General features: G+C 39.6%; 1 protein-coding gene across 3 annotated transcripts in view; it reads left to right on the forward strand.

The window, feature by feature from the left end:
* CFAP99 (cilia and flagella associated protein 99) overlaps positions 1-15,573 on the forward strand; it is a 63,704-nt gene that overhangs the window by 44,762 nt on the left and 3,369 nt on the right. For all 3 annotated transcript variants that reach the window (XR_003563181.2, XR_003563182.2, XM_027815551.2), the window contains exons 13-14: positions 373-524; positions 6,022-6,227. Coding sequence is in view for 1 of the 3 variants with exons in the window: in XM_027815551.2 (XP_027671352.1) it covers positions 373-524; positions 6,022-6,227 (358 nt within the window). In the remaining 2 variants the exon portion in view is untranslated. The remainder of the gene's footprint in view (positions 1-372; positions 525-6,021; positions 6,228-15,573) is intronic.

A 15,573-nucleotide genomic window follows, 5' to 3' on the forward strand; every position in this document is an offset into this window, starting at 1 on the left:
CCTTTGCAATTCAGTGGTTTCTAGGATATAAGTAGCTTGAAAAATGATGAATATTTGCCGTCGTATAATATCTTTTTATTAAATAATGAAACAGTATGCATAAATTAGAACAGAAATTACAAAGCAGTAATTCAAAGAGTCTGCTTTATCTATGTGTATAGTATGTTTATGTGCTCAATAGAATGATAGATAGTGGAGGTGGGAAGAACTCATTTGTTTCTCTAATCATTCCTCCCACCAATACCAGACTGTTCCCTCAAGTACCTTTAGATCAGTATTATCATTATTCACAAATGCATATGAATTTTCCTCCAGATGGACTATTTGTTAAAATGTGCAACTAGCTAACAAAGATTAGTTCTTATCTTTCAGTTCAGAAAGTTTGTGAAGAAAATGGAGAACTTCTTCAGCAAGCTTTAGAAGAAGAGGAAGAGAAGCTTAGGAAAAGATATGAATTAATTCAACAAATACGAGCTATTGAGTCTTTACCAAGCATCAGACATAAGTTTGTTGATTTAACAGAGGTAAGTTCAAAAAGAAAACCTACCGTTTTTACATAAATGCATATTGCGTATGTTTCACACCTACAGAGGAATTGTGTACTGCATGAAGAAATACCACTGTCTGGATGCACAGCGTTAAGTGCAGAGTGACCCCATGACACAAAGGGTAGACTTGAACTGGAACTTTCACAAAGTTTATAAAATTAAAATTTTACTAGGAATAATATTCTGATGTAAGTGAAATCTTAGTCCCCTTGAACTTTCTCTGAGTTTTGCCAATTGGATCTGGGTTTTCCTGTGTCTTTCAAAAAGAGACTGTCAAGTGATTACAAGTGATGTTCTGTCCACCTGCACAAACTCATAGATTTGTCTGTCCTGGGTAAGGGCTGAATGAACACAAAGTTTGGACTGATGTACAGTTGTTCATATTGCAGTGGTGATTGCCATGGTAATTAGTGAATTTAATTTCCTTTGCTTTCAAAACTGTCAAACATTCAGGTACATGAAAGAGATTGTCAAGAGAATCCCAAATCTGCTGAATTGTTATGCATGTACTGTGCAAATGATGTGTATGTCTGGTTAGGTTTACAGTAAATGTATCCCAGACTTCTTAGACTTACTGTTGATGCACAGCAACTGATATACCTGAGACTGGGCTTTGCAACACCCACTTTTGCAGAGTTTACAGACTTGGACAGCATCTGGAAATCTGTTATCTTACCACTAAATCAGAAGCAGATTAGCTGAAAATAGTATTCCATTTTTCTTATCCACCCTGAAAGAAGAATAACATGGAATGAGATAAAATGATACTAGCAGTTTAAAATAGAATCTTTTTGGGTTTTACTTCCCTTTCTTTTTCAAATGAAGTTTTCAAATGAAGATCACAAAGTAAAAAATTTCTGCTAGTCTGCAGAAAGCATACGCAAGGAACAGGTCTTCCTTCAATGCGGCTGTTGGAACAGTCGTTATGTTGCTTTGGTTTTATCTCCTGCTTCTATGAACAGAACTGAGCCATTCATTGACTCCAAAGCTACCTACTATCTCTGCAGCCACCATATAGATCCCCCATCTCATTTATCAGATTTTAAAATACATTTAACGTTAAAGAGCAAAATAAGTGAATAAGAATAAAATCGTTTTCCCAGATGTCCCGTCCTCCTTCACACTCTTTGGCTGCCTTGATGGCTGCTGCCATCACTTCTCTTCCAGCCAAAGGCAGAAATCCTCTTTTTTCAAACCCAGGCTCACTCCACCCATTTGTAGAGAAATATTACTGAACCAGAATGGAAGAAGCAGGGGGAAAAGTGAAGAGTACAAAGAACTATTGTACACCACAGATACTGTAAACCGTGTGCATGGAAATGCCAAAAGGTACTGCAATTTATAGGTCTTTTACTGCTTCAGATAGAGTTACACATTGTGTCAACCCTAAACACAGCCCTTAGCATAGTCTCACTGCACATTTGTTACCCTGATGATTCAGTCACAAGATGTAGGCTGCAAAGACACAATGGTATGATGTAGCTGGATGTGGAAGTATCATTACTTTTTCAATCACAACAACTGTAAAATGGTGTGCAGGCTCTTATTCAAGAAAATGAAGGTGACTGGAATGTCAGTACTTTCTTATTTTTGAACCTAGTTCACTTATTGTCACTTACAGTGGCTGTCAACTCTCACATAGAGCTACCACTGAAATACTGTTTGTTTCTAGGTACATAACGTGGCTTTAAATATGTTTTCCCACCTAGTTCATCTCAAAAGACAAAACAGAAAAACACAGCAGGTTTCAAGTCATATATGAAAAATTCATTCAAAATCCAAGCTGATCCTATTTGTAAGGCTATTAAAGTATAAGGATGCTGAAAATGGAGTGGCCATACAGGTCATATTGCAAATACAAAAGAATGGACCTGAATGATATGGGTGGACCGTTAGATGGATAAGAAATTGGCTGGATGACCGCATCCAGAGTTGCAGTCAATGGCTCAACGTCCAAGTGGAAACCAGTAATGAGTGGTGTCCCTCAAGGGCCCATACTGGGACCAGTAATATTTAATATCTTCCCTCATAACACATATAGTGGGATTAAGTGCACCCTCAGCAAGTTTACAGATGAAATAAAGTTGGGTGGTGTAGTTGATAGACTTGAGGAAAAGGATCTTGACAGGCTTGAGGAGTGGGCCCATGTGAACCTCATGAAGTTCAGCAAGGCCAAGTGCAAGGTCCTGCACCTGGGTCAGGGCAATCCTCAGTATCAATACAGGCTGGGGGATGAATTAATTGAGAGTGGCCCTGCAGAGAAGGACTTGGGGACATTGGTAGATGAAAAATTTAATAAGAGCTGGCAATGTGTGCTTGCAGCCCAGAAAGCCAGTCATATCCTGGGCTGCATCCAAAGAAGCACGGCCAGCAGGCTGAGGGAGCTGATACTCCCCCTCTACACTGCTCTTGTGAGACCCCCACCTGGGGTACTGCATCCAGTTCTGGGGTCCCCAGCACAAGAAAGACATGGACCTGTTAGAGCAGGTCCAGAGGAGGGCCACAAAAATGATCAGAGGATTGGAAAATAATTCTGTCAAGAAAGGCTGGAGAGAGGATTGTTCAGCCTGGAGAAGAGAAGGCTCCAGGGAGACCCTATTGCAGCCTTTCAGTATATGAAGGAGCTTATAAGAAAGATGGAGAAAAATGTTTTACCAGGACCCGTACTGACAGGACAAAGGGCAACAGTTTGAAGCTGAAAGAGGATAGATTTAGACTGGACATAAGGAAGAAATTTTTTACAATGAGGGTGATGAGCCACTCAAAAAGATTGCTCAGAGAAGCTGTGGCTGCCCCCTCCCTGGCAGTGTTCAAGACCAGGCTGGATGGGGCTTTGAGCAATACGGTCTAGTGGAAGGTGTCCCTGCCCATGGCAGGGGGTTGGAGCTAGATGATCTTTAAAGGTCTCTTCCAACCCCAACCATTCTGTGATTCCCTTATACTCACTATTACAGTAGCACTCTGAGTGAATTAGCCCACTTTTGGTGATAGCTTGCCCTGGTTTTTTCTTTCTACAAAAGTCTTTTTCAGGCTTAGAGAAATTAAGTATGTGTCCATAAAATTCTCATTCATTCTCATAATTTTTGACATACCAGTTCTTCCCTTGATGGCACTTAAGTTTCTTGAACACCAGTATTATCTACTGCACGAGTATAGGACTTTTCATATTTTAGGAACCACTTCACTGTGTTCGCTGAGTATTTTGGAAATTCAGACACTCAAAAAATTCAGCCTCTGCCATTCTATGCTTCTAGGAAATTCTCTTCCCTAGACCTTTTTGGTATCTGCTTGGCATGCTCAAACACTACCAGTGGTATATAAGCCCCGTTGCAAAACATTTTCCTTTCACTTCCTGTCAAGTGAATTTGATGGTCATTGACTAGTTTAAATTAGAGACAAGGTATTATAGCACTTGCTACTTGCAAATTCACTCTAGATTGAAATCTGAGAAGGAGATAAATTAACATCTACTGTTTCAGTAACCTATGATAATACACATTTTTCAAAAGCATGCAAAAATGAAGGCTGCTTAATATTGAACTATTTTATCTATCTTCTGCTGATGCTACTGGTGACCATTGTTTAGGTCACGTTTGATACACATGAGGAGCATGGAAGGAGAAACCACTGAGCCAAAATTGGAGTCAGACTTTAGATAAAAAAACAGTGAGGATCTCTTCTTATTAACTAAAGGAGCTTTAGAAAGAGAAGCTATGGGGACAAAAACTGCAGGAGAACTCTTGCAAATCTTGGAGGAGTTCCCAGGGATGGCTACCCAAGGCATTTTCTTCTTCACTGACAAGCTTCTATCATTAGATTCTCCAGACTAACTCAATAATAATCCCTCTTAAGCATTAACATTGCAGCAGCAGAGAGCCAAGCCTGGTTATTTTGTGGGTTTGTTGCCCCTGCTTACCCCTGCCTTGCCTTACTGTTTTATTCATCTCTCTTGGCTTTCCTTCTGTTTCATGCACCCACCGCTCTGAACAGCCAGAGAATGATCACTGGAGGATGAGTGATTGACTAGGCTGCTTAGAAGGCATCTCAGATCAGAGAAGAGGGACCAGACCCAGGTCAATTCTTGCAGCCAAACTGACAATCTGAGCATCTATCTATGACAAAGCATCCTTCTCTCTTCTTCTTTTTTTTTTTTCCCTTCCCCTTCATGTTCTGTTTTGTGAAAAGCTCAAAAGCAGAAAGGCAACTACTATTCTGACAACAGCCCACTCAGTATTTAATGCAAGGGCTTTTTTTCCCTGCTGAAAAGGATTGCTTGAAGAAATGAAGGCTCTTTAACAGAATAGTTTCTCTCCATTAAAAGGATTGTAATGAGTTTTACTTATATGTGTTTATCATTACCACTTAATTTCAGGCTGGGAGGATGCTTTTGGATTCCACACACTCCCGACACACCCCTTCATCCTTTCCAAACTTTATCATTAGTTTTCTGTCACTAGTTCTATGGAACTAAGTAGACCAAGGTCTGTGTGATTAAATCCTAACCAGTGTTAGGATTAACTCTTAATGTTATACAACTGTATAGCAAGAGTCATGTTAGCATCTTGACTTCCTGCACCCATGCCACGGTACAAGATACACACCAAAGATACGTACCAAAACTATGTTAAGATAGACAAAAGAATATTAGTTGAGGTGAAACAGATTAAATTTTGCAAAGAAAGTTATACAGAAGTTCAGTATTTATGTAGGTTTATGCAAGTTTTCCATATACGCAGATGTGTACATGTGTAGACTTAGAAAAAGGGAGAGTGTATGTAAGAGCAAGGGTCAAAAACTTCAAGTGTTCACAAATCTGTTTAGAAGTTATCTGCCTTCGTATGCAAACTAAGGTGCAGAAGTTTGTCATTGCATCTCAGAATCAGGCTCATTGTCACTCTCATTGTAAAGTGGATATTAAAAAGCCTTCATTAAACATTCAGATTTGAATATTTTAACTTTGGGCATTAAGATCTGAATTTCCTGTGTACAAAGCATTTTTTAGTCCTGATCTTTTCAGCTAAAAATAGTAGATGCCATCATAGATCATATTCATACTTCGAAAATAGATACATACAAAAAAAATGCATGTTTTTTTAGTGTAAAGTTTGTTCTGGTTTGACAAATTTAAAAAAATGCACTTTTAAACACTGTAAAACTTCAAAAGTCTAATTAAAACTAGAAGTCAACTAGAATTTTTTTGGACAACAAATATGTTGTATTTATGATTAGTCTACTGTATATTTCAATGCTTTCATTAAATGTTTTATGAGCCTTGTGTTTTTACAAATAAAAAAGATAAGCTCTGCACCCTAAAAACAGCTTGTAAATAGCAGGTTGGGGCCATCCCTATATTTCTTGAAGTCAAAATATATTCAGCAGGATTTGGAACACGATCAAAGTATTCTGGTTTTACTCATTTACTCTCTCCTTGGTATTTACAGTGTTATTTAAACCTGTATTTCATGTTCTTTAGACTGGGGGCCATGGTTTAATTTGTGAAATGTCAATAGTGGAACTACGTGAACGCCTCGCTCTACTCAGAGAAGCACAGAAGGCAGCAGAGGAAGAGAAGAGAGAGCAGATAATTCATGAAAAACAAGCTAAGGAACAACTTCTTCTAGACAAACTGGACCAGATTTCCCTATTCAGAGCAGAACGTGGACGAGCAGCTGCTTTAAAGTCAGTATAAAACAACATGTGACATTTAAGACATTGCAACTTTGTTAATATTTTGCTAGCCCCTTGAGAAAAACAAGTAGAGGCAAAATACTTCCCTTTTATAAGACAGTATGACTTTTGTCAAGGGTTACACTGGGGCCAGGATTTCCTTTTTATTCTTGAAAATAATTTGCATCATATTTAACAAATCTTTTTCATCATTTATGGCTGGAGACACTCCGTAGGCTAGCGTTAACAGTATTGCCCCAGGATTCAGTGCCAATATTACATATTGAGAAAGAAGTTCTGCTTTTCTTCTGTTCCTTTTCAGCTAATCAGAACTAATTTGATGTTATTAGAATCATTCCAGCTTGCCACTTTAAGTGGTTTCTCATTTTCAACTACATTCAATACATTAGGGCTATAGTTTTCTTCCTTGAATTAGATTTGTTATGTGAAAATGCAAGCCTTATTCTAGAAGTTAAAAATATTTTAGGAGGTTTTCTGATAACTATAATAATTGTTATCAGAAATAACATAAATTGATTTATGAAATAAAATGAATATATTATAGCAGTAGATCAAAGAGAAAGTTCTTTGCTTACAGACTCTCTGATCAAATTCTGTATTCATTAATCATATTTATTATTGTCATATTTCTTATTCATTGTCATAAAGGATCCATAACCATCGTAGATGCTCCACATATGCAGAAGACAGGTCACTTCCACAAAGAGTTTAAAATCTTAAGTTAAAGCTATTTAAAAATAGTAATTTTTACTGCATTTTGACTATTTGTTATTGTTTTCCTGTAAGTTGTCTTTCACCTTTTCCCTTTTGTGGGTTTGAGAAGTTAGTCCTTGTCATGCCATACTTACTTCGCAAACAGATGTTCAGGCTGACATTCTGAAGACATTCTATCTAAAAGCACAGGTCTTCAGACATGTCTCAGGTTCATGTTTGCTGCTGAGATACTGAAGGTGGCTTCTTAGAGTTCAATTCATGTTATTGATTTATCATTCAATTCTGAATCTCAATTACAGAAGGCAGTATTGATGTATTCATTTAACTAGTTTTCACTAGTCCCAGCTGTAATTTGGTTTCTTGCTGATAGTTAATCTCCAAAGACTGGGGTTTGTACCATGTTAGTACTTAAGAAGATTGTTTAATGAGTTTAATGAATCAATAAATGCAGCTGCAGCGGATTGACTGCATAGATCATAGAATCATAGAATCATTTAGGTTGGAAAAAAACTTTGAGATCACCAGGTCCAACTGTTAACCCAAGCACCACATCTACACATTTTTTAAACACCCCAGGGATGGTGATTCCACCACCTCCCTGGGCAGCCTGTTCCAATGCCTGGCCACCCTTTCAATGAAGAAATTTTTCCTAACATCCAATCCAAACCTCCTCTGGCGCAGCTAGAGGCCGTTTCCTTTTGTCCTGTCACTTGCTATCTGGGAGATGAGACCAACCCCCACCTGCCTACAACCTCCTTTCAGGTAGCTGTAGAAAGATCAATGACCTTCTATGTTCTATGGAATATACTGAGAAAAGATTTTAAGACTAAAGAACCTGAAATAGAGTTGGAGCTGGAAATATACTCTCATCGCTAAAGATTCAGTGTTGTGAAAGCCTGTGGGAGCAACTCAAGCCACTGCTTCCCACTAGCGATGCAAACTAGGCATTAAGAGCTTGTATGCATAAAAACTGTTTCACTAGCAACTACTTAAAGAATCATGTTACGCTAGATGTGCAGTCTGAGAATTTTGTGTAGTGCTGGGTTCCTTTAAAATAGACTTTTGGCTTAATTCTGATCTAAAAATATTCTGATCCTGATATAAGCTATGCTTGAATGAGAAGCTAACTTTGATTCACTTTTTGTTCTGACATTTGAAAATTTTTTTAGAACAGACCAGCATGCTAGAGATGGTAGAATCCAAATGAAATTAAACACTTAATTTGCAAGCTTCTATTCAGAGTCATGATAAGTACTACGGTAATTTTAATGGAGCCCTGTTTGCTCTCCAAATAAAGAAAATACAAAGTTTCATTAGAGATGTTGTAAAAGATTTCTTTTCATGGCTCCCAGACAATCTCTGTGTGTAAGCTGGAAGCATCTACTATAAAGAGGCATTACCAAAGCACACCAGAAATGTTGTTCTTTGCAAGTGTATTATTTCATGCATTTTCATCTAGAATCCAAATCTATGGTGTCATTTCTGTTAATATAGGAATATAGCATGCTGGCCTATTTACAAATGCTAGACACTTTGCTGCAGCTTTTATTTACCTCTAAACAAACTATAGGCTTTGTACGTTAAACCTGATTTACAGATCTTGAATCCTGGAATATCTGTCAAGTGAGTGCGAGTGATTAATTGCTTGGGTTTTATTATTGATATGCTGCACAGGAGAGGTAAAAAAGCAAATTTTTGCATTTACAGAATTAATTCATAATTATAGGGATAGATTAGCAAATCGTACCAATGGTCCTCATAAGATAGCCTTATGCATTAATATAAAATTACATGTTATGTCTGAAATTGCATTATGTGGAAGGCTACTGCTAATCAGCTAAGGTATGTCAACTAAGCTTTGCCAAACAAATGTGCTTTAGTTGGTGTCAGCTGGAGTTTAATTGGGTCCCTACCAAGCAGGTTCCTTTCAATATCATTTACAAACAGACACACATCAACACAAGAGCAGCACATTGAGCAAGCATATAATGAGCTATATTAAACAAAATAGGAAACAGAACATGAGAAATTATAGAGACATCAGCTTTTAATAGACTGCAAGCCATAACATCCATCACAGCAGTGGCTATGTGAATGCTTGCGTAACACTTAGGAATCAATTCAGTATATGTTCTGGATGTCCCTTTAATTCTAGAATTTTAGACAGTTTGAAAATGAGCACTGGCATGTGAAGTGGACAAACATTTGAGTTCTCAGCTTTTGAACATGAGCACCAAAAGATTTACGAGTGTTTGAATACATGCTAATGTACTGAAGTTACGTGCCTGTATATTTCAGGTACAATTCCCTTTCATTCCAGTGAGGCTACATCTATTACTGCAAGTAATCTAATGCACTGAGAACCAAGCAACAGATCAAAGCAGTTGGTGCTGAGTCTCCCTCCATCCACGTTATCTGTGTGTTTGGGAGGTTTTACTTTGGGTTGGATTTGTTGTGGTCTTGGGACTGCATGCTCTCACCATTCATATGGTTTAAAGCTGTCCAGAGGACAGTTATCTGATGAAACTTCACATACTCCGTTCCTGGCTGCTCTGTAAGCGCATTAATGAACACTACACGATCCTTTTATTTGTCTTACACAGATGACAGCAGCACATCCATGCCCCCACCAGCCACTGGCACATATGTAAGGTGCACAGAAGCCAGCCTTATTTCCGTTCTTCCTCATTTTCCTGCCTTGTTTGTTTTTCTGCTCAATTTCAAGTGACATGGCCTGCTGCTCAAGCATCCTGCCCTCTCCAAGTCAGGACAACATCCAGATGAAGGTAGCAGTTGCAGTTCCAGGGTGACACTGAACTGACTGTAATCCTCCTTGACTTTCTTGTGCAGGAGGAGGATGCACAGATGCTCACCAGCACAAAAGTTTACCATATCCCTGTCTCATGCTGTGGTAGTGGTGTAGCATGCTGGGGTCTCAGCACTGGATTACAAATGATGGTATGTTTGCCAAAGTGGCAAAGCACCCCTTTCTCTCCCTGCCACTGCCAGTGCTCAAACCCCTCCTTGACAAGAGGCACTGACAACACACCAGCATAACACCTCTCTCTTGGCCTGAACTGAAGAGGGGTAGAAATAGGGTGAAGGCAGCCATGGCAGGAGGACAAGGGGGAAGGATGGTTATGAGGAGGAAGAGAAGAACAAGCAGAAGGGAGGGTTATGGATGAATGAATGACTGCGATGGTCCTTTCCATGTAGAACAAGCTCCCCAAAGCAGGTGTTCCCTGCATTGTCCAGGTCTGACATGAGGGATCAAAGGCCTTCTGGGTGAGGAGGGGAGAATGGAGGCCCATCCTCCAAAACCTGTAAGACACCCTGGCAGCACAACCCTGTGATGCAGCTCACAACTGAGGGAAGGGGCAGATGGCACACGGAGGTGGAAAGATGCAACAGGGGAACATGTGTGGTTGTTGCTTCAGACCTTCAAAAACATAGCCTAGAATAATGAAAAAAGCTGAATAATTAGCAATGTAAGGGACTTTGGTTTGGTACTTCTTAATTATGAGATCATTAATTTCACAAAATTCATAAATACTTAGAGTTCTGTATGTGCAGTAAGGAAGTAAGATTTAGTTTCTCAGTCCCTATGGCTGGTAATGAGTTCTTCACCAGCACTGAAACAGAAGGAGGAAATGTATCAGCAATGATGCATCAGGAATATGAATATGTGAAGAGAGGCTCTAAAGAAGACAGAGCCAGGCTTTTCCTAGTGGTGACCAATGAGAGGACAAGAGGTACAAGAGGAAACATAGGAGGCTCCCTCTGAACATCTGGAAATTTTTTACTGTGAGGGTGACTGAGCACTGGCACAGGCTGCCCAGGGAGGCTGTGGAGAAGAGGATTCAAAAGCCATCTGGACACAGTCCTGGGCAACCAGCTGTACGTGGCTCTGCTTGAGCAGGTGGGGGTGGACCAGATGACCTCCAGAGGTCCCTTGCAACCTCAGCCGTTCTGTGAGTCTGTGAATGAACTTTGATTATGCAGCTTCATAATCTTTATTTCACATGAGGAAAACACTGTTCTGAATAACAATCACTTCCTCACCTAAAATTAGGTGCTTAATAACTTAATTGTTTTGGAAGGGAGTCAAATTTTGAGTGCTTAAAACCCTCATATTAGTACAAAACAGTAATCAATCTAATAGCGTAATGTTCTTAAATGTCAAAATAATGAGTCCCTTAACAGTGAACTGTTAACAGTTAGATACATTCGTTTTCCTCACTGCAATAACTAAGAATTATATAGTGCAGGACAGAAAAAAGGCAAGGTACTATGAAGTACAGACAGCACTAGTCACTGAGACTGAGAGTATAAGGAAATCAAATAAGAAAAAAAAAAATAATGTATTGCACTATGAGGCAATCTTGCTTTAAAAAAAAATATTAATATATTTGTGTTTATTGCACAAGACTCCATTTTGTAAGGTGAGCTTATAAGTATAGTCGCAGCTGCTTAAGTTGATATTTTGGTGCCTAGAATAGCCATTTTTACTGTATCTTAACTGAATGAGTCGGTTAAGAGCTGTCATACATCTGTCTCCTTATACTGTTGACATAACACCTGGAGTTTGAAAATGTAAATGAAGAGCAAAATGTAGTTTTCAGCAGGAATCCTCTGTGAAAATCTTCAGATTCTCCATTTTTTAAACACAGTTGAGGACCTAATCCAACTGTTCCAAGTGTTCTCATTTCCTGCAGGAAAACCTTTAATGCTGAATTGCTGCTTCTTTGGTTATAGTCTGGATGACCTGCTGGACCTAGAGTCCGTTTGGCCAGATGCTAAAATTGCAGGGCAGATAGTTAAATAATTAAAGGGATGTGCAAGTAAGAAGAATTATAGAATCTTTTAGTTTGGAAAAGACCTTTTAAAGCATCAGTCTAACTGTTAACCTAAGACTACCAAGTCCACTGCTAAACCACATCCCTAAGTGACACATCTAAATGTCTTTTAAATACCTCCAGGGAAGAAGACACTGGACTGCCAAACTCCACAAAAAGTTTGTAAAATGTGAAGTAAAAAATTACATATTTTTAAGAATCAGGTTATTTATTAAGGAAATTATTGCGACAACAAATACAGGATGTCAACTGCAGTTTAAGATGCCTGGAATATTATTTTAAATAGAAAGATACTTGGATTTTACAATCACTGATGTAATTGTTCTGTACTTCATCACAGGCAGCCAAAATCTTTCGGCAGTTGACTGTCCATACAGCTTACATGGAAAGTGAATCGAGAACAAAATCAATCATAGATAAAGAAATGTTCACCATTTGCTTTTATATCCATATTCCAATGAATCTTTTATTAATCCCTTACTTTTCCTCCTCTGAATAGTTTATATGTACACCCCACACTACTACAAACTTCCATAAGCACATTCAGGAATCCCATCTCATTCCTTAACACTAAAGGGTACTTTCTGACTAAGTCACTAAGCAAAAACTATAGACTTTGTTAAACCATTTCAAAGACATACAGATCTCAAAAATATTACAATTTTTTCAAAGTCTTTGGTAGGATGTGGTGGTTTGAATCTGGCTGGATTCCAGGTGCCCACCAAAGCTGCTCTATCACTCCCCTCCTCAGCTGGACAGGGGAGAAAATGGAATGAAAAGCTCATAGGGTTGAGATCAGGACAGGGAGAGATCACTCTGCAATTATTGTCACGGGCAAACCAGACTCGACTTGGAGAAATCAGTTTCATTTATTACACTTCACATCGGACTGCAGTAATGAGAACTAAAATCAAAACTTAACAACACTTTGCCTCACCCTCCCTTCTTCCTGGGCTCTACCTCACTCCTGATTTCTCTGCCTCCTCACCCCAGCAGTGCAGGGGAACAGGGAATGGGGGTTACAGTCAGTCCATCACAGGCTGTCTCTGCCACTCCTTCCTCTGTATGGGGAAGGTCCTCACTCTCTGCCCCTGCTCCCACTGGGGCTCCTCTCCCCACGGGGCCACAGGCCCTGCCAGGAGCTACTCCAGCGCTGGCTGCCCACAGGGTCACAGCCTCCTTGGGCACCCCCTGCCCCGGCCTGGGGCCCTCCCCGGGCGGCCGGTGGGTCCCTGCTCCCCACGGGCTGCATGGGCTGAGGGCACAGCTGGCCTCGCCATGGCCTTCACTGCGGGCTGGGGGGGAACCTCTGCTCCAGCGCCTGGAGCCCCTCCGGCCCTGCCTGCACCCACCGGGTGTCTGCGGGGCTGCTGCTCGCACATATTCTCACTCCCCTCTTCCACTGCAATTTTGTGTTCTGCAGATTTTTTTCCCCTTCTGAAACATGTTATCCCTATGGAGGTGCTACCACCATTGCTGATGGGCTCAGCCTTGGCCAGCAGTGGGATCTGTCTTGGACCCAGCTGGTATTGGCTCCATAGGACATGGGGGAAGCTTCTAGCAGCTTCTCACAGAAGCCATCCCAGTAGCTCCGCACTACCAAAACCTGGCCATGCAAACCCAATACATAGGGAAATATGTTTTTAATTATGGCAGATCACAAAGGGATGGATGATTCTTGTCTGAGAAAATTAACAAATTCTCCTTTGGACCAAAAATTTGACATTATGTTTTAGGAACTGGTATGATTCTTAAAGATTGGTTCTCATTCAAAGTACTCATTGAATACCAGTAGCTGGTAAATAAACTTAAACGTAAAATTAAAATGATTTCTTCATATTTTTTCATCAATCATCACATAATTTCCTATTGAATCTGGAGAGGATTTTTCTGACTATGTACTACCCCAGTCTGACTGGCTGATACCTTACTTCCTCAGGAATTACTTGATATGGGGTGAAAGAGATCATATGAGCTTTTCCTATCTTGAGTCCTGAAAGTTCTCAACTGACCATCACAGAAAAACTGAATTTTAAAATCTCTTTTTTCATTCCTTCCCCTTTTTAAGTTTCTCTTATGATGTGGTGTGGCATCTTAAAATCTATGGGATTGGCAGCTTTTTGGAATCATGTAGATGACTGGCACATGACTTCATCTAGAAGAGGACTGAATATTAATCTGAGGATAAGCAACTGTTTACAATGTTAATTCAGAAGCAGCTGCTGCTGCTTCCTGATGTTAAACCTCATGCTGTATTTCCTGTAATTGTATTTACAAGAATCTGGATTTGCATGTAAGGAAAGGTTTTGTTGCTTATTCCCACTGACAATGTTTAATCATCAAGTATTTACATAAAACCTTATTATATTCTCCTATATCCCCTGAATGCAATGTCTTGTTACAATGCAAATAGAAATAATCCATGTTCTCAATTAGATTAAGTGATAGTACATAATTTTTATATTTACAGAATAGTGTTAAAAATTAATCTCAGTGTAGCAGAGTATATCACAGTATTAAGAAGGATAAGGAAGTGTTATCCTAACCAGACAGCATGACATAAACAGCAGTGAGATTCAGGAAGTGTCTCAGGAAAGCAACTGGAAATGAGAAGCCAGGCTAAACTGTGCCCCTACTTTAGCATTCACAGTCACATTTCAGATCGTAACACAGGTCAAATCTCCCCTTCATCCAGTTCCTTCGGATTTTGGGAATGGCTACTCTGAAGAATAGCTGGTGTTACAGAGTGTTTCCTCTCAGCAAAGGTGAAGCTAGCAAGGCAGACAAAAGCCACCTCTCCCAAGATGAAAGAGGTATTTGCACCCCTGGAATCTTGAGACACTTAAAGCAAATTGGTGGGTTTAGCATCAGGAAGAACTTCCTCTTCCCTCTCCTCCAGATCCTTGAGAAGAATGTGACTTACACTGAAAACACTGTGGTATAAGACTCAAGAGATAAGGGAAGAGTTCTCATGTAAAACGTTTCCAAGGGGCAACCTGTCTGTGAAAGTAGTCCTGCCACTGACAGCACAACACTTAGAGTATCCACTGAACACCCCAGTGCACTCTGCTCTTGGTCCTTTGGAGTCTTAATCTGGTTTCCGGTAAAAGCAATTGTAATGTGGCACACCACTGCAATACGTAAGGACCTTTTATAAAATTATCCTTGCCAGATGAAAGAAGGCATCAGATCTAACCTGGTTATACATCATATAATTATATATATTCTTTGGTAGATCTGACACTTCCTTTAGCTCTGAATTTGCCAGAGAATCACAGCTGCTTATGACATAATATTAATACTACAGCTTGATCATACTGCCATGATCAAGCCAAATTCAAGGGCAATATTGAATAGAAGAGAAAGTTGGACATTAAGTGAAGCACTGGTATGTGCTAATATTAATTAGAATATGGTATGACCTACATGAAGAGACTGTGAGTAAATTTTGCCAGTTGGGTGAAAGTAAGCAAAAACAGATGACATGTAAACTCCAGTGGAAAAAAAAATAGCTACAAAAGAAGGGGGGTGGCAGGGAGGAAGTCAGACTATCCAATAACTTCTCTCTTACGCCTTACTTTTATGCTGCACGTGGTGCTATCAGTTTATGCTCACCTAGGCCAACTAACCTTAATTAATACATCACCATCCCATAGATTCTGAATCTAGGCATTGAGCTTACAGAGAAAAGAATATCTCCATTTGCCAAGGAATACAGCAATTGAGATGAATTCTGATGATCTGATAAGGAAAACTCCATAGTTCTC

Source organism: Falco cherrug, chromosome 1 (assembly GCF_023634085.1).
Source record: "Falco cherrug isolate bFalChe1 chromosome 1, bFalChe1.pri, whole genome shotgun sequence".
Classification (NCBI taxonomy): Eukaryota; Metazoa; Chordata; class Aves; order Falconiformes; family Falconidae; genus Falco; species Falco cherrug.